The following is a 21,801-nucleotide window of genomic DNA, read 5'->3' as shown; positions in this document are numbered from 1 at the left end:
CAATATTTGAGAACTCAAAGAGCGTACCTCACACCACATCGACTACACACAATGTTTCCGGTGGTGGCAGCGACCTGCCCAAGATGTACTGAACAAGACCTCTTGCACATAATATGGTCATGTCCTGCCCTCTCCACCTACTGGACACATATAGCGGTCATACTGCAGGAGGTGGTTGGGGGACACTCATGGACCACGGCAGAGGGCGGTCTGCTGGGCCTGTATCCACATCCTAAGGGTTACAAAGAGCAGGCAACATTTGCTGATCTGGTGCTCATACAGGCGAAACGCCTTATAACTAGGCGCTGGAAGTCAGTTCTTCTGCCTGCATTACCGGCCTGGAGGGAGGAGATGGAGCAGAGGGGAGTCACTGAAAGCAGGGCGCTATGCAGAGAGAAATGCCACGAACTGTGAAAGCTGCCCATTGTGGGATCTAGTACTAGAGTCTTTCAACGAGCTAGACGCAGACTCATTCCACCTGCACATAGATGACCCACAGGGAGACATGCCTGGGCGTTAACGCTGTCCCAGGCTACATACAGAACTACGCCCAGGTGAACTACGGTACTAGGGCTGTGAGGAGGCAATAATACCTGAACACACCTGCCCATCTCCCAGACATTGCACACAAGAGTTTACACACAATGACAGCTACCATTGTCCCACAATGTAGTCAGATAGGAATTCCCCCTCTTTTCTCTTCTGTTACTGTCTGCTACTGGGAGCGCACCCATTGGTTGGTGGATGTGAGGGGGCTATTTGTTGATTGATATATATATATATATATATATATATATATATATATATATATATATATATATATATATATATATATATATATATATATATATATATTATATATATATATATATATATATATATATATATATATATATATATATATATATATATATATATATGCAATAGATACAAACATTTTATGATTAGTGCACCGCCGGGCCAGATTTTTCTACCACGCTATTTCTTGATGTCTACCTCTATATGTAAAAAGGTTTACACTCTCGCATACCTTATAACAATGTATCTGGTATTCCTAAATCTGGAATCGGATTGCATTTAGATGCTGCATTGTCTATGTGCCTTTTATCTTTAGTTTCTTGCTTTGCTTCCTTTAAAAAATCCAATAAAATGTGTTTAAAAATAAATAAATAAATGAAGCCCAGTTTATTTTTAGAAATGCAATGCTCTAGTCTTAGCTGTGTAATCTATCTTGTAGGTTCCTGAAGTTCCATTAAATCCTCTGGATTAACTACAGGGTCAGTAAATCTGTTAAGATAAAATAAGTCCTCAATTGTTTCAAAAGCACATATACTTGAATGGTTATATGAAGGCCACTGGAACTATGTGATTTTCACATAATTATACATTTAGCACATTTGCCACATCATTTATTATCTGCTGCATATTCTGCAGATTATAACAAAAAAATTGTTTCTAGCTCAAATGGTTCTAAAGTTACAAAAACGCAGCAACATGTGATGCTGAGCAGTGGAATGGCCTTTGCAATGGCTGACTGTTCATCTTTCTTCAGCATATTGCAATATGTAGGTGTTAACAGGCGTTAAAAAGATACAACTAATGACCAGACAGTGTTAACAAGTTTAAAAATGGCAAAGTAATGATTTAATGCTATCACAAAATGTGCCGCATAATGTCGCGTAACTTGGCATTTCTTGCCGTATAATTTACTCAACCATGCCTAATAATTTAGCCTTCAGCTCCAGCATAAATCCAGCGGCCCTGGTTATATGTTAGCGTTATGAAGGTGTGGGAAGAGGTCTGGAATGACCAACAAGACTGTATGAGGAACTGAATTAACCAGAGGGCAAAAAGTGGCACTGGTGTCTGGGCAAACAAAACAAACTAGGATGGACTCCAACTGCAACTTACACGATTTCCTTGTGCACATGCCACTTCCCGTCCAGCTGGATGAAGGCATCGGTGATGGAGAACTTCAGGCCCACTTTTGGAATGGGCACAACCTGGGAGTTTGGCAACTGGAAGTTACGGATTACCAGACTGCAAGAGAGAAAGAAAGAGGCCTCCTCAGTAGTGCTTCCAAGCCATGGCTGCAGCTAGGTAGCCGCAGGAATGCTTCCAATAACTAAACGTGAGGATACACACATGCACGCAAAAACGCACACACATACGCATAATCACACACACCCAAACATATCACCAATGTTATGTTATGTTAAAGGTGCTTAAAAAGCGCACGTACACCGGGCGGTTTCATGGCGCTGAGCTCAGTGGAGAAGGCGGCATTCACAGCGTAATAGGCTTACTGATATGACTGGGAAAATAAAAAGGTCTTTAACAGTTTTCTAAAGTGCTCGTAATGTACTGAGCCTAGTAGAAACAGAATTTGCAAAGTGTCACCAAGTATTTTTACAAGTGTTTTATGAGACCACTGCTTGAATACTGAAGGGCATGCAAATGAAAAATTGATCCAAGGGATTTAATTGACTGGAAAATGGCTTGTGATGCCACCCGCTTAAGAGGTGTCTTAAGAGCTGAGTGTGCGGAATAGTTGCTGGTGATGAATGAAGCATTCATGGAAATCATAGGTTGAAACTCCCACAGAGCAGACACTGTATTCCATCTCTCCACGGTCATCAAATGGAAGTAGCATTTGTTTATTTACAACATGTAGGAAGGCAGACGTGCAGCATGAATTGCTCTCAGTATAGAAATGCATAATTGTTTGACCAAACAACCTATAGATTCTTCGTTGAAGGCAGTATCTGCTGAAATGGGTTACGTAATTTGAAATCTGGTTTCTGCATGTTTTGTAATAGCAGATATTATCATTCTAATAGTCTGATGTACCTGAGAAAAGGCACGCAACACCCATTGGGCTCACCGGGCTTCATCAACCCCCTTTCAACCCCCCCCCCGCCCGTCGTGTGTGTCAGCCCGGGCTGAGACAGCTTCCCGGGCTGGCGATCCTCTAATTGCGGTACAAAAGGGGGTGGTGATGGACGAAGCATCTGAACCAATCCAACACTCACACCCAGTCAAAGATCCTCTAACTTTAGCCTCACCCGAGTACTTCACAGGTCTTTAAAATACCATTTACTTGTTAATGAGGCTTTTGTTGTGTTTTCACCCCTTCTTAGAGCCACTCTGTCTATGGCTGGAAGAATTAGCCCCCCCCCCCCGAAATCTTTTTCAGCCCCCGCGCCCGAAATGTGGCTCTAGTCGCCTGCCTGCCTGAGAACTGCATAAATTCCACTCCTCAGTGACACTAACCCTATGGGAATAATGCTCTGCCCAATCATGATAGATGTGGATTTCCAGTACCTGGGATTACTAGATGCAGGAATACAAGGTCCAGTTTTAACGATGGGAACCCTCATGTGGTACAGATCACATGTGGGTCAGGCAGAAGGCAAAAGAACAACCTGCACCCACCCCCGCCAACTCACATCCACCTCTGGAACGAGGTAGTGACCTGCATTATTCCCCAGCTGCGGTTGGGACTGCAGCGCCCATGGCCGCCTCTCCATCGCCATACCTCGCCCTGTGGCCTGCCTTGCCCTGGGCCTTTGGAACGCAGAAGGGTCCTTTTTCCTCAGGCCTCACGCTTTTTTGAAGAGCCTCACGCTTGTGCTGCAACAAATTCATTTAAAGATTTTAAAAAACAAAGTTTATCTATTATTAACCAGTTTGTTGCAGCAGTTGGCCATTGACCGACATTGAGGAGGCAGCAGATAAAGGCCTCTCTGGTGTCCTTCAATATGTTTTTTTAACTCAGCTGCCCAGGAAGAGCTTCCCGAGCAGTCAGTCTTTTTTTATATTGTAATGATCATTGCACAGTGTGCACTGATGTCATTAAAGTAAAAGGAGCTGATGGGCTAATTTAATTTTTATTGCATCAGTGCATCAGGAAAGCAGAAAATATCTTCCAGTGATATCTCCCCAGTGGATACCTGCTTGTGGTTTGCCATAGGAGAGTTGATCACCAAGTAGGGATTCACCCAACTGGACACCAGGGATTTTGGGGGGCAGACCCTGGGGCAAGGACTTGTTTTCCTCCCACCAGCATACCTGAACAGTCTTCCTGCCCCCCCCCCCCAGGTAAATTTTTTAAATACATATAGGGAGGGGGTCTGTCGATCATGGGCATGCCATGTTCCCACCCACCCCCAAAAACAATGCTGACAGTCTTTCTGGCCCCTGGAGGTGATTAAACTTAATCGACTCCCAGGTGGGGGGAGGGGGAGGCAGAATACCCACTAGATACCAGGGATTTTTTTTATAGGTTTTGGGGCTGCCCACCATGGGCATGCCCATTCCTTCATCCCAACAAGAGAGACAATCTTTCTGTTACCCTGGGGGCAGATAGGGGTAATTACACCCGAACTTTTCCCCCAGGGGCCAGAAAGCCCACTAGAAGCCAAGGATTTTTTTGCTAAATATAGATGTGGGAGCTGCCCAGCATGGGCATGGCTATGACCTCAACCCAAGTAAATGGGGAAACAGTCTCCTTCTGTCACCCCGGGGGGAATATGAGGGTAATTACTTCCGATCTGCCCCCCCCCCAGGGGACCAAATCATTCCATTCCAATGGCAAATGACAGGACATTTGTTTTTTGGGGAGTTGTTTTTACATATGAGCCAGGAGAGCTCGGCTAACTCCCAATATCGTCAAACTCGCAATGGTGAAAGTCTGCATTTTTAGGCTTAGTTAGGATGCCATCTAGAAAAACCTACCAGACATACACAGTTCTGAAAACTCGACATCTGAGGGGAGTCTGGGGCGGTGTGCTTCACATGCATCCAACACCGTTTTCTTACCCACAATACTCCGCAAATCTCAAATGTTGAGTCAAAACAAACATTTCCCTCACATTTCTGTGATGAAAACTTCTGAAATCTGTGTGGATTCCACATAGCATACCCCCAAGTCGCCTGATAAAATAGTACCTCACTTTTGCGGGTGGACCAAGAGCCCATGACACAAAAGGCTCTAAAGTGTTACGTGGAAAAATCAGCAATTGGGGTAGCTGCGGGATTTGGGGTTGTGCTAGACCACCACCCTAAGAGACCTAACAACCACTGACATTTTTGAAAAAATAACCAAACATGGGATTCTAGGGTAGTGTGCATTGTATGAATACCACAAGGCTTTTTACCTATAATGCCCTGCAAACCACAAACTTTGCCTGAAATCATACATTTTCCTTACACTTCTGTGATGGAAACTTCCAGAGTCTGCAGGAATCCACAAAATTTCTAACACCCAGCAGTGACCCACTTGTGCAGATAAAAATCCTGCACCACTTGTGTGGTTGCGCCTAGTGCCCGCAACAGGAACAGATCAAAAGGGCAATAGGAATCACCACGCTAGGGCTCCCATTGACCTTGGTTTGATCCATTTCTGTCATGGGCACTAGTTCTAGCCAGACAAGTGGAGCCGCGTTTTTATCTGCACGAGTGGGGTAATGCTAGGTGGTAAGAATTATGGGGATTCCTGCAGATTCCGAAAGTTTCCATCAAAGAAATGTAAGGAAACCCCACTTTGCAAAAACGTATCAGTTTTGAGTGGAAAAATGTAACATATCCATGTTGCATTTTGGGATGTTTCCTGTTGCGGGCACTAAGCCTACCCACACAAGTGAAGTATCATTTATTTGGAAGACCTAGGGGAATGCTGGGTGGAAGGAAGTGCATAACTTCCCGCAGATTCTACCACCTTCCATCACAGAAATGTGAGGAAAATGTGTTTTCTTAGACAAGGTTTCAGGTTTGCAAGGGATTCTTGGTAAAACAAACTGGTCAGTACCACGCAATTCATCCCATCTTGGATTGCTCTAGGTGTCTAGTTTTAAAACATTTCGTTAGCAGGGTTTCCCTTGGTGCCCCCTGATTTAGGGCTTAAAATCTACAGCAACCCAGTTTGCAAACAAATGGTCAGGTTTGAGTGGAAAATGTGATGTAATCATGTTGTATTTTTGGAATGTTTCCTGTTGCAGGCACTAGGCCTACCTACTCAAGTGAGCCACCATTTTTATCAGAAGACTTAGGGGAATGCCAGCTGGGAGGAAGTTTGTGACTCCCCACAGATTCCAGAACTTTCCATCACAGAAATGTGAGGAAAATGTTTTTCTTTAGTCAAAGTTTGAGATTTACAAGGCATTCTGGGTAAAACAGGCTGGTGAAAGCCACCCAAGACTCCCCATCCTGGATTCCCATAGGTGTCTAGTTTTTCAAAATGTACAGGTTTGCTAGCTTTCCTTGGGTTCTGGCTTAGTATACTGATAGAGCGCACAGGTCACCCAACCATAATTTTACCAATACTCACCTGGGCCCATAATTAATAACTCATTTATTTAATCAGGTAACCTTCGCTCTACTACCAGATATTTTCCTACTAGGTCCTGTACCATTGACTTACCAATCTTTGTCGCTGGTACCTGTAACCTATTAGATCAGGGAGTTAGTTTTAAAGATAGTTTGATAAACAATAGCATTTTTACTCATATAATAACCACAGACTCTGGAAGTTTTAAATCTCTTTATCTAAACGTCATAAATGGTCATGATCCAGAGATTAAACACCAAAAGACTCTCAATAATAAAAATCAGAATTAATGTATAACTTTGCAAAAGATATATTATATTAATCATTTATCAATAAGGGAAGGTAAGAAAAGGGAACATGCTATATAATAAAAAACGATTTTGAGCAGTCAAATTAAAGGGAGGGTAAGAAACAGGAACACGCTATATAAAACAATGTTATTATTCAACTATAGGGAAGGTAAGAAAATAGGACACACTTTTAAATTGAAACGAATTGATCATTTACTAATAGGATGGGTAAGAAAAAAGGAACATGCTATTCAAGAATTTTCTAAAGATTTAACCATAGGGTGGGTAAGAAAAGGGAACATATATATATAATCAAAGCTTTCACGAATAGGGAGGGCAAAGAGAAGGAACAAGATATACAATGACAAACCAACACAGATTTTATATTTATCGAGAATGGTGTGAAGACCAAACCTGGCCACTGTTCAGTTGAAAGACAGGAGAACCCCAAAAGTTATAGTTGCCAGTAGGCCAGCAGGTGCAGATCAGAATCAGGACAGGAAAACCAGATTTGGATCAGGACAGGACCACCAAAGGTTAAGACCAGCACCTGCAGTTCAGTTGCAACGCCTGCGCTACTCCCTCTCTGCAGCTAACAGTCAAAACCCCGATTGGGTTATCGATTTCACCGACATAGTGCTTCGCCAGCACCTCAGCTTCCCAGAACCCCGATTGGGTCAGCGTATCTTCTGACAGAGTGCTCCGCAGCCCTCTGCTCTTAGTCACCTACTGAGTGCGTTGGGTCAGTGACAGGTCAGCTATTCGGACAAGTCGGACAAATTAACTAACTAAGCCTACCCTAGTTATACTATTTTCCAGGTCAGTGTACCACCCCCCAATGTTGCAAGTGTAAGGATTCCCAATTTTGATAGGTCAAAGAGTGAGAAGAGGTCGTCACACCATACTAAAAATTAGACTTTTACCGTCTCATATTCAAATGTACGTTCCCGCCTATCAATTTTAGGTTCTCATGACGTTTTATTCCACCCAACAATGAATGTTCTATTGACAAATACATTGTTATAACATTGTAAAAATTTATGTTCACAAGTTCATGTTCCCAGGAGCATCTTCTAGTCAGTCAGCTCCTTGGCTGCAGTCCAAAGTTCACTGTTCCAGAGACTAGAGACTTTCGCGCAGTCACAGTTTCAACAAAGATGGAGTACAGCGTTACAAATCAGGCCAGTTTTCAGAGTGTAACATGAAATGGAAAAGAAACAGTTTTAGAACACAGAATAAATTAATACACTGTATACCATGCATCTCTACTCTATACCCATTATTTTATTTTTAACTATACTATAGCATTAGGATTAGGCAAAACAAACAGCTTAGCAAAAGCAACAGTGCAAGCTTCTCGCATGTGAGGACACAGAACAGCCATCTTAGTTCTAGTGCGCAGAAGGGACAGATTCCCTCCAAAGCAAAGAATACGTCATGTCACGTCAGTATGACAGATGCATGCGCAGTAGAAACCCTTGCGTAGCAGCAGCCATCTTAGATGCAAGCTTATTACAGTTAGTAAAACACATAAGCAAGCTTCACTCGGACACCCAAATGTTTATGTAAAATGTGATATTAGTAAAACAAACATGTTGGTTAATCTATTAACATTATTCGAGGTTCATGAATACATGCAAGTTGCTTCACGTGCGAATCTTTGCTCCATCACTAGGGCCCAAATTCCACAGCTACCCACTTTGCAAAAAGTGGTCAGTTTTGAGTGGAAAATGTGATGTATCCATGTTCTGTTTTTTGGGCCATTTCTTGTCACAAACACTAGGCCTACCCACGAAAGTGAGGTATCTTCTTTATCGGAAGACTTAAGTGAATGCTGAGTGGAAGTAAGTTTGGGGCTCCCTGCAAATTCCAGAGCTTTCCATCACAGAAATATGAGGATAATTTGTTTTCAGGCTAAGTTTGAGGCTTGCAAGGGATTCTGGGGAAAACAACCTGGTGAGAGCCAAGCAAGTCCCCCGTCCTGGATTTCCCTAGGTGTCTAGTTTTTAAGAATGTAGACATTTGCTAAGTTTACCTAGGTGCCAGCTGAGCTAAGGCTCAAAATCCACAGCTACCCACTTTCCAAAAACGGGTCAGTTTTTAGTTGAAAAATGTGATGTATTCATGTTGTATTTTGGGTCATTTCCTGTGTAGGGCACTATGCCTACTCGCACAAGTGAGGTTTTTATTTTTATCAGAAGACATGTGGGAGCTTAGAATAGTAGGATATTTGTTATTACCAATTGGATTTCACTGCATATCTATCCTCCACATGTAAGCAAGTGTGGAGGGAAGACATTGTGAAAAATAATCTATAAATGATATGCTAATATGGTTACCCACAAATTCAGAGATGTACAAATAACCACTGCTCCTAAACTCCATATCTTGTGCCCATTTCAGAAATACATAGATTGTCCTGATACCCATTTTTCACTCTACATATTTCACCATATGAATTGGTCTATACTCGGTACACAATGAAAATCCAGTCTATGGTGCAGCTTGGTTTTGGCTCTAGATACCTTGAGTTCTTAGTAAACTACAACCCCTGTTTATCCCCACAATCAGAAGGGTCTGGTGGGCGTAATGGTATATTGCTTTTGTAAATCAACCGTTGTGACAAAAAGTTACAGATGAAAACAATGTCACAAATGGCTGGTTTACCCCACTCGTTTTCAAATTTTTCCTTATTTCAACAGATAGTTTCTAAGGGGTTGATGGCAGCAGTTCGAAAGCAGTGGCATGCAACATATTCCTCAAAACCTGAATTACAAATCTATCTCATAAAACAATGCTTTCTACTGATATAATCAAAGAGGCATGAATCAATTCAATTCTTTCTTTATTCGGTTTAAACATTTGATACCATAAAAGTGCATAATAAAAGTGCATGATAAAAACAACACAATATACATAAATCGCTTAAAAGTCAAGTCTACCGTCGCAATAAAACAGGCTAATAAAAAATTTGAGTTCATGTCAAATATAAGACAACAATTTAAATGAGGTGCGAGAACATGGCGGCAGACGGCTGAGCTGCTGTGGTGCTCTGTGATGCGAACCTTGGCTTGCCTTGCTCGGTGACCCAGCCTGATTAACCTGACCTGCCTCCTAGCTGGAAATGCTCGTCGAGTTGTTTTTTTTTTTCATTGAGACAATTTCACCTTTCTAGTCACCGTTACCGCTTTGTCGGAGAAATGTAAACTAGCCGACTTTTTTTTTTCTTTCGGTCTGTTTACCTCTGACGGGAGTCCTTTCACGGTGTCAATGCCCTGTAACGGTCACGTATTTGCAGCGGTCTCCCAGGACCCAGTGCTGGAGGTCGGGAGCTGCGGCTCAGTGAGTCCCTCTGAGCCAGTGTCGGTGCAGGATCAACGCGTTGTTGCGGTAGAGACCCTTGAAGCTGCTAGAATCGGCGGAGAAGAGGAAGAAACACCGCTTGCAGTTTTGAAGAGCGTGACACCGCAGCGGTGGTTCGAAGCAGCCCTGGAGCTGAGGAGGGGGAGGAGAGCCCGAAACCTGGTGAGAGTTTCGTGTGGGATTTCAGCCAAAGCTGGTGAGTTTTCTGCGTCAAAAGGTGAGCAGTACTGATCTGAGCTCCTCCACACTGATCCAGACCAGATCTAAAGGGCAAAGTTGTAAGAGGGGTGGGAAACTGTTGGCAACTCCCTTGGTTAACTATCCAGAGCTGAAGGAAAAGGGTTCCTCGTATTTAACAGCGGAGGTGAAGAGTAAGGAGACACGCTCAACTAAAACTAAACCCAAGGCTAAAACCAAGGCAAAATCTAAAAGCGTTTATTCTACAGAACAAGGTTCTAGAATTACTCCATCTCTGCGTGCATATTTTAAGAATTTGCCGCAAGTGTTACACCTTTCTAAGAACCAGGAAATGGCAGCCCTGGCTGATGGTGTACAAGCTGACCCTCCGCTTGTAATGGAACAGGATATTGCCTTTAACCTTACGTCAACAGTGAGCTCATGCTCAGCTCTGTCTACAGATTTAGATATGGCCGCAACCCCCCTCATGTCCTCGGTGCAAGAAGGTGCAGTATCCACAATGCCTACAGCCCCTGTAACGCCTCAAACTCAGCTCCCAGTTGACACTCTTGACTCTCTAGGTAAATTACCTGCAGCAAACACTATATTGTTAGCCTTGAATTTGGTCGAGGAAGGGGGGAATATAAACATGAAGAAAGTCGGAAGTCTAAGTGGTGGTACATGTCAGGTCTTACAACAGCAGACTATGCTGGAGTCGGCCGTCACGTTTTTTGATGGACCTATACAGGGGTCGGTAAATGAAATGGGAGCAAGAAGCGAACGCCCTATACCAGACAACGTCGGTACTGAGATCTCATTGCAGTCTCCTATACAATCTGTCTGTACTAATTTAACTCAAACAGACACTATAACTGGTATAACTGGTATAACAGCAGAGTCATTGATGGCAATGTTTTCCACACTCACCCAAGATATAAAGAGGGGTTTCGAGGAGTCCTCGGCTAACCAAGCAGAGATGAGGAGTTATTATGAGTCCCTTGATACCAAACTAGAGGGCCTTGCATCGAGAACAGGCGTATTAGAAGAGAATATGGGAGCATTGTCAATGCATGTTGATAAAGCAGAGGAGGATATAGTGAAGTTACAGACAGAGGACCAGACCCTTCAAGACAGGATGGAGGTGTTGGAGAATAACGCCAGACGCAGTAATATACGGGTTCTTAATGTGCCTGAAGGATCTGAGGGCTCAGAAATTGAACAGTTTATGGTTCAGCTCTTGAAGGATTCACTAAGCCTAGGATGTTCAGTTGAGGAGCTTACTACCGATATCCAACGGGTGCACAGAGAACCATTTAAACATAACCCACAAAGAGCTAAACCTCGTAAAATCCTGATCAACTTCCATACATATGCCCTTAAGGAGCAGATTCTCAACCAGGCTCTTAAACAGAAATCTCTATCAGGGAAGGGATTCTCTTTTCAAATAAGATCAGACCTGGCCCGGGTCACACTTGAAAGACAGTGGGAAATGGGTAGGCGCTTAGATGCTTTCAGGAGGGTGGGAGCCACAGCGAAGATAACCTTCCCCGCAGCTTTAAAAGTTATGCATAATAACAAAATGTATAATATTAGGACAGTAATTGCAGCGGATGAGCTTTTGTTGGAGCTGGGTAATAAGAGTTCTGCTATATAGGGGAGAGCGGGTCTTAAAGACCCTGAGTTATCCGATCTGTGGGTTTCCCCTTTTTTCTTTTTTTTTTTTTGAAGGAAGCTCTTAAAGACTAGATATCTGATATTGGGAAAGGGAAGGAATATAAGGAAGAAAGAAATAAGGGAAATAAATAAAATAAAAAAAAATTAAAAAAAAGCTGGTAGTAGCTACACATATTTGGTTATTTTTTCCACTACTGCCTCTGCCCTTTTATATTGTTTCTCTAGCACATAAGATAGTCCTTTACACAAGGGGTTGGGTTCTAGCTCAGGTTGGGACCGGGTGGGTGAGTTGGGGTTCGTAGGGGGGGTGCCATCTACTGGATTTGATCCGGTTAGATACATCCGGGGTTCTCCACGGGAGGGGGGATGGAGGGGGCAGGGAGGTTGGGAGGAGGGGGGGGTAAAAATTAAAAAAATTCTCATTTGTCACCTTAATATATTGCCTTATGGAGTTCAGGAGATATTGTATAGTTTGGAGAGGAGGTAGTTCTGGTTAGAGCCCTGTTTTAAATGGTATAGCGGTACACCCATGCATTTCTATATGGCAAGAATTCAGCTGATCTTTCTCCCTCTACTTTTTCGTTGGGATGGCTAATCTAAAGATATGTTCTTGGAACATAAATGGCCTGCGGACTAAACCCAGAGCTAGAAAACTGTTTCAATACCTCCGCGACATGGATGTGCAGGTTATCCTGCTCCAGGAAACCCATCTGACCCAAGCTGAGTTAGATGTTTGTTTGAAGAAAAACAGGTGGATTGACTTTGCGGTCTCCACCTCCCAAAATACAAACATAAGGGGAGTATCTTTGATGTTTAAAAAACAACTAAAGGCAAGATTGTTAAACTCCATGGTAGACCCAGGGGGTAGATGGGTCATCTCACTATTAAATATCTTGGGGGCCCAATTTACCTTGGTGGGGTATTATGGCCCGAATCAAGATGACCCCTCAGTATTAGAGACCATTTTTTCTCTTCTCTTATCCTTCCCTGAGCCAGTAATATTTGCCGGCGATTTTAATATAGTACTTGATCCAATTTTGGACAAGTCTCCAAACAACCGGTCCCGTATCCCTTCAAAGTCTAGGTCTTTTTTGCTTAGTTCTATGAAGCAGTATGGGTGCGTGGATGTTTGGAGGGAAAGATCTGGGACTCAGCAAGGGGTCTCTTTTAGAAATTATAAATATCATCATCAATCTCGGATTGATTTTGTATTGGTCAGCAAGAGTTTAGTGTCTGCTGTCAAAGATATACAATATTTACCTATACATCTATCCGATCATTCAGCCGTGGTATTGGATTTATCAATAACCCTTAATGCCTCACGTAAAAGATGGACATTTGATCGTTCCCTGCTCTCCCACCCTGATGACATCTTATTTTTTAAAACTGAGGTCCGGCATTTTCTTAATGAGAATGTTGGGTCAGTTGACAATGGTATCGTCTGGGACTCCCTAAAGGCGTTTTTACGAGGCCTCATCACCGCTAAGGTGTCCTATAGAAGGAGGGAGTATAGGGAGGCTGTTGCATCGCTTGAAGCAAATATAGCCAATGCCCAATATGATATCAATATCAACGGTGCCTCCTCGGTAACCCTTTTATCAAAGTTACAAAGTAATCTTCTCTCCCTAAAAGGGCAATTATCCTCAATCTTGAACCAGCGTGTTCAAGAAAGATGGGATGCTAGTAAGATCGCCCATTTTGAGTATGGTGAGGGTGCAGGGAAACTATTAGCCTGGAAATCCAAAACCGATCAAATTCGTAACAACATAGATCTGATCACGGTTAATAACATCTCAAAAACATCGGATACGGATATAAGACAGGCTTTTAGAGAATTCTTTCAGGAAATCTATTATGAGGATAAAATAACTGAACCTGGCCAAATTAGGAATTGGTTAAATCAAACAGCTTTGCCGACTTTATCGAGCGAACAGAGTGATCATATGGATAGCATAATCACAGAGGGAGAAGTTGTAAAGGCTATTCAATGTGCAAAGAAAGGGAAAGCTGCAGGACCGGATGGTCTACCAGCAGAAATCTATAGAGCATTGGTGCAAGAACTAGCCCCCTTTTTGACAACTTTGTTTAACCAAATCCTACAAGACGGTATGTGTCCTCCGTCATCTTGGGATAATGCCTCTATAACCTTAATACTAAAACCTGGGAAAGCACCTTCCACATGTGGGTCGTATAGACCCATATCAATTCTGAATGTGGATTATAAGATTTTTACCACAATACTTGCTAATAGATTGGTAATGGTTGCACCTGAAATCCTTCATTCAGATCAGAAAGGGTTTGTGAAGGGACGGCAATTATACGAACTAACGTATGATTTAATAGGGGCAATAGATATGGCCTCTTTGAAGTCCCTCCCCTTAGCGATCCTCACGCTTGACGCAACCAAGGCCTTCGACAGAGTAAACTGGGCTTACCTGTCGGAGGTCTTGGTGAAATTCAACGTGGGTGTAAAGATGCGGAGAGTAATTAGCCTCCTATACCAGAATCCGAGTGCATGCATCTTGGTAAATGGTATACTATCTGAGCCTTTGAACATCTCAAGAGGTACTAGGCAGGGCTGCCCTCTCTCCCCACTCCTGTTCGACTTATACATTGAACCTTTTGCACAGAGTCTAAGGGAGAGTTTTAACATCAGACCGTTCATGTATAAAGGGTGGGAGAGAAAGGTGGCCCTATACGCCGATGATATTCTAGTATACACCTCAGAGGTACATACCGCGCTACCAGCAGTTTTAAGGCTGGCCTCAGAGTTTGGAGAAATATCTGGATATCAGATTAATCCCGATAAAACAGAGATGTTGATTTGGAACGAAGATCAGATTCCAGCAGATATCACGATACGCCCAGGGAATAAGTTGAGATACTTGGGTATTAACATCATCAAGGATATTAACCATATAGCTAAGATAAACTTTGTTGCTGTCGCTAAAGAATGTCGTAAATTGTTAACTTCATGGGCACAAATTCCTTTATCATTTTTAGGTAGGGTTAATTTGATTAAAATGTCTATCTTACCTAAGGTTTCTTTTCTTTTTAACACTATTCCATTATATTTTGATCCCGTATTAATAAATAAATTACAATCAGATATTAACTCCTTCATCTGGAGTAACCGACTCTCGAGGATTTCCTGGAAAAAGCTTAGGAGGCATAGAGAAAAAGGTGATATCGCGGCCCCAGATTTTCAACTGTATGCATGGGCATTTCAATTATCACATGTCAGAATACTTCTTAAAAATCCATCGGGGTATGGGGTCGAATCTTTGTATTCCACTCTTCTCACAGGTGAAGGGGTTAGTCATTCAGGGTTTTTGTTTAAATTTGGAGATCCTAAGTTCTTTAAAAAAATTAAGTTGAAGATTCTGCAAGGATTTGCCAAGTTATGGGCACAGATAACAAAATCTATTAAGGCAGGGTACTACAATAGTAGGACTCCACTGTGGGATCTCCCAGAGTCCCCCACCTGGTTGAGAGATAGCCTATCGACACCAATTAAGGAAGCTGGATTGACTGTCTGGGGGGATTTGTTTATAGAAGGAAAGCTACTTCCGTGGGAGTATCTCAGAAACACCATTGGTATAAATTTTGCTAGGTTTAAATACCTACAAATAGATAGCTGGTCCCAAGCGTACAAGTCCCGCACAACACGTGGAAATAAATTCCCTATAGGAGGTCACAGTCATTTAATAGCATCCTTGGTTGACAAACCTCCCGCTAAAAAGGAAATTTCAATTTGGTATAATTTGATTATGGAGGAAAGAGACGGAGATTTCTCACTACCAGAGGACCTTTGGTCATCAACTATAATGGGACGGAATCTACAAACCCTCTGGGGCCTATCTTGTGGAATGTTGTGGGACGTAGTGAAACCATCTTGGCTCCGTAGGAATCACATCTTTACTATTCATAGGGCCTACTACTCCCCATTAAGGCTTTCGAAATTTACACAGGGGAGCCAGGTAGCATGTCCTAAATGTGGTGAGGTACCTGCTTCGGACTGTCATATGTTTTTTGAGTGTCCCGCTCTGTCAACTTTTTGGAAGGGCATAAAAAGAACTTTGTCTCTATCTTTGAACTCGAGCATAGTCCTCGATCTCCCTCTGATTATCTTTGGCATTATGGAAAATCTTCAAAGCTCAGAGAAGAAGCTAGTTTTCTATTCTATCTTGCTTGCTAGGAGGGAGATATGCAGAAGATGGAAAGACCCTTTGCCCCCTACAATAGAAGACTGGTATTCCTCGACTCTATCTGTTTCCAGATTAGACCTGGGTAGGTCTAGTAATTCAAAGAAAAAAGCGTTTTGGCATCTTCTAAACTGGGCACATTGATTTCCCGGTTTTTTCCCCCCCCCCCCCGGGTCCAATGATTAAGCCACATGGATACATCCCAGGGCCTGGTACTATTGTGGAATCTTCCACTCTTATTTTTAATGATTGGTTTCCGTCTGGTGAAATGGAGTTGGTCGAGAATGAGGAGCTGAGGGTTCAGTTTGGATAGTTGATTTTGAACCATACCAGCTAAGATATCGGCTGAGACAGTATCCCGCTCGTACACCACTGAACTTCATCATCGAAACAGATCATAGTGGCAAATGAGTACACAAAAAAAAAAAAAAGAATTAAAATACAGATATAAAAACTCTAAACACAAACTAAAATTCTAATGCAGACATTCACTTGAGTGCTAGCACTGTAACTTTCAGAAACAAGGTGACACAGTTAATAATGACCTCATCATCCTATCAAAGTAATGTATTATTGGCTTCTCTAAAATCACAAATGTGTAGCTTCCTAATCACAGGAAGCAAGACGGCTTTGGTACATATAGAATAAAAATTACAGAAAAATAAAAAGTGCAGCATAGATTGGCCAGACTTCCCATTACAGAGGCAAGGACGGGTCTCAAAGTTAACTTTAAAGCCTAATGGGAAGTTCAATGAGTATTTTATTGTACCTTTCCTAAAACTGAACAGTAAGCTACGTTCCCAATGATTCGTAAGGCTGGTCAAGTAGCTTTGAGATGAACCAATCCGTCCCTGATTTCTGCTTAAGTAGGCAGATGCACACTCGGTTTTCCTTACTCCGTCTTTATTCTCTCTGCCTGCACAAGTTGGTACCAGCAGGAATGATTTCAAAGTAAGACATTGGAATAACCTCCTCCCCCAAAAGTAATTGTCCTATCAATGAAGAACAAGGAGAAACAGAGTTCACTCATTGTGGAGTTGGTTAATTATAAAGCAGTCAAAAATGCAAACATTGTATGCAAAATAAATGGCATTCAATGAGCAGCTCATAGGAGCAACTGCATAGTTGAGACGCAGTGTTTGTTAGGTAGTGAAAAGGTGAAATATGAAAGATCAAATTTGGCTCAGGTTCACTTGAGATTATAAATGGATGCCTATGTAATTAATAGTTGTAAGGACACAGGCTTTTTGCAGGTTTCCCCCCACTTTTTTCCCCATTTGGACTAATAGCTGCTGTTTTTTCGACTCTGAGAGTGCACTAAGGCCTGCTAACCAGATCTCACTGCCAGTGTCCTGAACCATTACAACATTATGTGTGGACTGTATGCATCCAACTGGCAAGTACAGACTTACTTATAGGTCTCTAGAGTATGGTTCCCAGGAGACTAAGGGCATGTAAGGCAGAGTGTTCATCCAGGCCAGCAGCACTGTTTGTGTCACTCTGAGTGTGGCAAAGGACAAAATGTCTCCCAGCCCCCCACTGCAAACTGGAAGGGCAGTGTCGGCACCTCTAGTTTGACTTTGCCATTTAAACTATTTAAACTAATGGCAAATCCATCACTCTCTTAACAATATATGTAAGTCTCCCTTAAGGAATACCTACTGAGTCATGTGGCAGGGAGTAGTGTATTGTTAAGCAAGACATATAGGTTTATATATGTCTTGGCAGTAAAACCCTTAAATTTGTGTTGCTGTGGCAAGTTAATAGCCCCATTGGCTAACACAGGGTTCTCAGCTGTCACCCCAACCTGGCTAACCTCTGAATGGGATAATCTAACTGGGTACTGTAAGGTATTAAATTAATTGTGATATTACATCCGACTTGATGCCTAGGTCGAGATTAATGCCACTATTAAAGATTTTTTTTTTTGACGAACTTTATTCGTGAATGTACAGTCATCACATTATTATGCATTATTTACGACAGTTATACAATACATCACGCTTTTCATGTTTCTCCCCAACCCCACATATTGAACGTAGCGTCAACCTCTAGAGCATAACTCTCCAGTTTTGCGTGCCGTAGGGAATGTCTCTGTTCTCGGCAGGACGTGTATTTATACCCACCCACTCGCTCCCCAACTTTCCCTCCCCCACCCTACCAACTGTGGTGCTCCATCTCTCCTAACAGGTCTAGCGTTTGCTCCCTAACGTTGTTCATTCTCTCGCAGGATTATGGAGTAGAAGTTCTTCCAACCACCCCTGTTCCACCCCTGGGCCCGGTACGTTCCTCAACCTACTCTCAGGGTCTTAGTGCAGTCAGGCGTCCCGGGGCAGCGGCTAGTCCGAACCCTCTAATCCTAGTAGCATGACCTTCCAGTCCAGTGCCATCGGGATTTTACGCCTCCCACCTTCTTCCTCCTTCTTAAGGGCTACACATTCTATTCTGCCCCATTTCACTACATCTGTTGGCCATGTCTCTATTCCAGGCGCTCTCGGGGACTTCCACTGCATTGTGATTTTTCTAATTGCTAAAAGGAGGCCTAGGTCCACAAATCTCAGCTTAGGTTTTAAAGGTTTAGGGCAAGGCCGCGCACCTGCCAGGTAATATAGCGCACTCTCCCTCACTTGTATCTGGGTCACCTCTCGTAGCGTCTGGCACACCTCGTTCCAGTACCCACTTAGCCGTGGGCACGACCAAAACATGTGGAGGAGATCTGCCTCTCCACTATTACAGTTAAGCACCTTTTAGAAAGTTGGCATTCTGTCTCCCACCTGGTCCAGTGGTACAAAAAACAATTGGTCCTAGACACTATGATTAAAAATTAGAATTACTATTGATAATTTTCCTTCAAAAAATAATTAAATCCTGCAATAGAAAAGAAGAACACAGCCAAAATACATTCCTTGTTAATGAAACAGTACCAACTGATACCAACTGATACAGTTATGCCAAAAAACATTAATTTATTTGTTGTTAGTCATCCATATTTCAATTCAAAACATACAATTGTATGTTTTGAATTGAAATATGGAGGACTAACAACGAATAAATTAATGTTAAGTAATGATATTTTCTGTGCAGGAAGGAACACCTTCCTGCACAAAAACAGTACATCGCCATTAAGTAATGATTTTTCTGTACAGGAAGGAACACCTTCCTGCACAAAAACAATCATTAATGGTGTTTTGCTCCATCTATGCAGCACACATAGAAAGAGCAACCAAAGAGGAGAAATAAAAGTATTTCTCCTTATTGCGCCACTCTAACCCCTGCTTTTCACTTGCATTAGTTTTTGGTGCCGCCTCAAATTTCCAGATATATCAGGGGCAGAGTCAAAATGCAGTGAGGTTTGCATGGAAATGCCCACAGCAACACCCTCTGCACGCCCCTTCCACGCAAAGTGATGTGTGAAAAGGGGCTGTATTTTCAAGGCAGCTTTAAGCCACTCAAAGTGGCTTAGTGCTGCTTTGTAAATATGGAGTGGGGCATAGCGCCACTGGAGCGTTGGTAAAAGTGATGCCCAGTTAGCGCTATGCCCCTGTAGATATGCCCCTAAGTTCCTTTTCCAAGTCTTACAGCTCGCAGCTACTCAGGGTTGAGTGTAAGGTTAAGTAAAGGAGCCTGTCTTGGCCCAAGATGCTATTTGCAGGCGTACTCCAAGATAAGGCCTCACAGCCATATCATATAGTACACCCAAATTCTCACAATAGTAAAACAGAACAGATTTTTTATGTGAAATTCCACCCTAAAGGTTTTTAACTCAAACAGTTAGCAATCCAATCATCAAATATTGTTGGCGTTTGGACTCCTTAGTGATGGTTGTCTTGAATGGAGTCTTCATCAGAATGGTGGCATTGATGCACCTTAGTCTGCAAAAATATGTGACAGCATTTGCGAAAAAACAAGACGCTGTCATCCGAAGTTTGGTCAACAAGCTTTCAAGCTAGGTCTCTGTGGAAAGACTATGAGACAGTGCTTCAATGGGAAAAAATACCCTGGCAACCCATATTATGAGTGTCAATGTGTAGCAACGGAAAAAGTGTAAAATCAGGAGTCTGACACTCAGCTTCTATACTTATTTTATGTTTTTGCCACAAAGAAATTTGTAATAATGGCAAACATGATAGTATTTCTTGCTTAATTGGTCAGAAAGGCTGAATTATAAAATATCTTATGGGGTGAAGGAACCTACTGCAGAGATCTTTGTGTACCCAGCAAATCTAAGGGGATATTGATAAAGGCAAGAAAACTCTGGTGGTAATGCATTCCCTAGAGAGTTCTGTGGTTTGTCTATTCATAGTTCTGACTCGCAAAGTGGCAGCGAGGATTAATGTGTCTCCTGCATAGCACATCGGTACACACAGCTCTTTGTGTTTCTCCTGGCCATACACTCCTAACATATAATTCCTTCCCGTTAGGACGATATGTGACCCCTACACATTGCAACCCTTTTTCTCTTGCCTAGCACATCCTGTACATTGATTTTACGCATGTATGATTTATTTTCAAAGTGTAATGTGTGTGTGTGTTATAAAGCACCCAGACACTCTACTTTAGGATTGGTACCGTTATAAAGAATTAAACGAGAAAAATGTTAAAGTACTATTCAAATTGTTGTTTGTGTAATTCCACAAACATATACACCTGTCATTTATTTATTTATTTATTTATTTATTTATCACATTTGTAGAGCGCTCTGTTACCCGGAGGTGTCCTGGCGCTGTCATTCTTACAGTACATGTATATCTCTTATATATAGGGGAAGAAAAAAGCCAAAAACCTGTCTCCCGTCTTAATTTCTCTTAAGTACTTGTGAAGTAGTAACAAACTAGGCACCTCTGTTTCTCTTTATTGAATTGGCATCTAGGTGATAGGCTCCAGATAACTACCAGACAGGATCATAATCGAACAAAAGTAGGGCTGAAGGGACTTCCCTTAAATTATGCCTTTTTTTTGGGCCCCAATAGAATTGGAAATGAGAAACCTCCCTCACCACCAACAAATTGCTTCACCGAATAGAAAGCAGTCAACATGTAGGCACTACTAAATGTGCTTCGGTATTGCAAATTACACCAGGATGAATACAGCATATTTCACTGAATCCGCCTCAGTAAAAGTTGGCAGATTCCAGATGATCTGGATCCCCCTCATTTCTACCACTGATATGAGATCTGTCCAGAATAAATGAGGATCTTTTATGTTGATATCTGATTTAGCCACATTCAGGTGTATGATTAAATTATTTATAGTGTACAGTAGGACTAGTGCATGTAATCTAGGATAATAGCTAAACAGGTAATAATTAGTCATACTCCGAATGCAAAGCGTAGGCTCCTGCAGATGTATGGAATAGTACACTGCATAATATTCAGGCTTGATTTATAGTTTGACAGAGGGGTTACTCCATTGCAACATGGCAGATTACCTTTGTGCCTTATTACAGTGCATTATATACTATGGCATTTGGAATAAGGCAGAAGGGATATCTGTCATGTTGTGATGGACTAAACTCTAAAGCTGTCCCTTAGTTCTTGAATGTTTCATACAAATTAATAAGACACTTAATGGATGTCTTTAATTTTTTTTATTCAACTTGAAATAGACGTCTTCTTTCTGAGGCTTGTACTAAAACCAATGTTTCAAAGTAGGGACTGGAAAATGTATGTACAGTTGATAAACAAAACATCTGTACAAGCCGAAACTGTTTCAGGCAACATTTGACTTTCTTAGGAAGGTTTGTTCTTAGGCATTCTTTCCCCAT

At 42.1% G+C, this 21,801-nt stretch overlaps 1 protein-coding gene across 2 annotated transcripts in view; it reads right to left on the bottom strand.

The window, feature by feature from the left end:
* Window positions 1-21,801, bottom strand: part of LOC147705789 (bactericidal permeability-increasing protein-like) — a 408,685-nt gene that overhangs the window by 378,236 nt on the left and 8,648 nt on the right. For both annotated transcript variants that reach the window (XM_086932245.1, XM_086932244.1), the window contains exon 3: window positions 1,912-2,040. In XM_086932245.1, the coding sequence (XP_086788371.1) occupies window positions 1,912-2,040 (129 nt within the window). The remainder of the gene's footprint in view (window positions 1-1,911; window positions 2,041-21,801) is intronic.

Source organism: Lissotriton vulgaris, chromosome 7 (genome assembly GCF_964263255.1).
Source record: "Lissotriton vulgaris chromosome 7, aLisVul1.2, whole genome shotgun sequence".
Taxonomy (NCBI): Eukaryota; Metazoa; Chordata; class Amphibia; order Caudata; family Salamandridae; genus Lissotriton; species Lissotriton vulgaris.
Note: the sequence above shows the minus strand (reverse complement) of the source record. Positions and strands in the feature narration are given on the sequence as shown.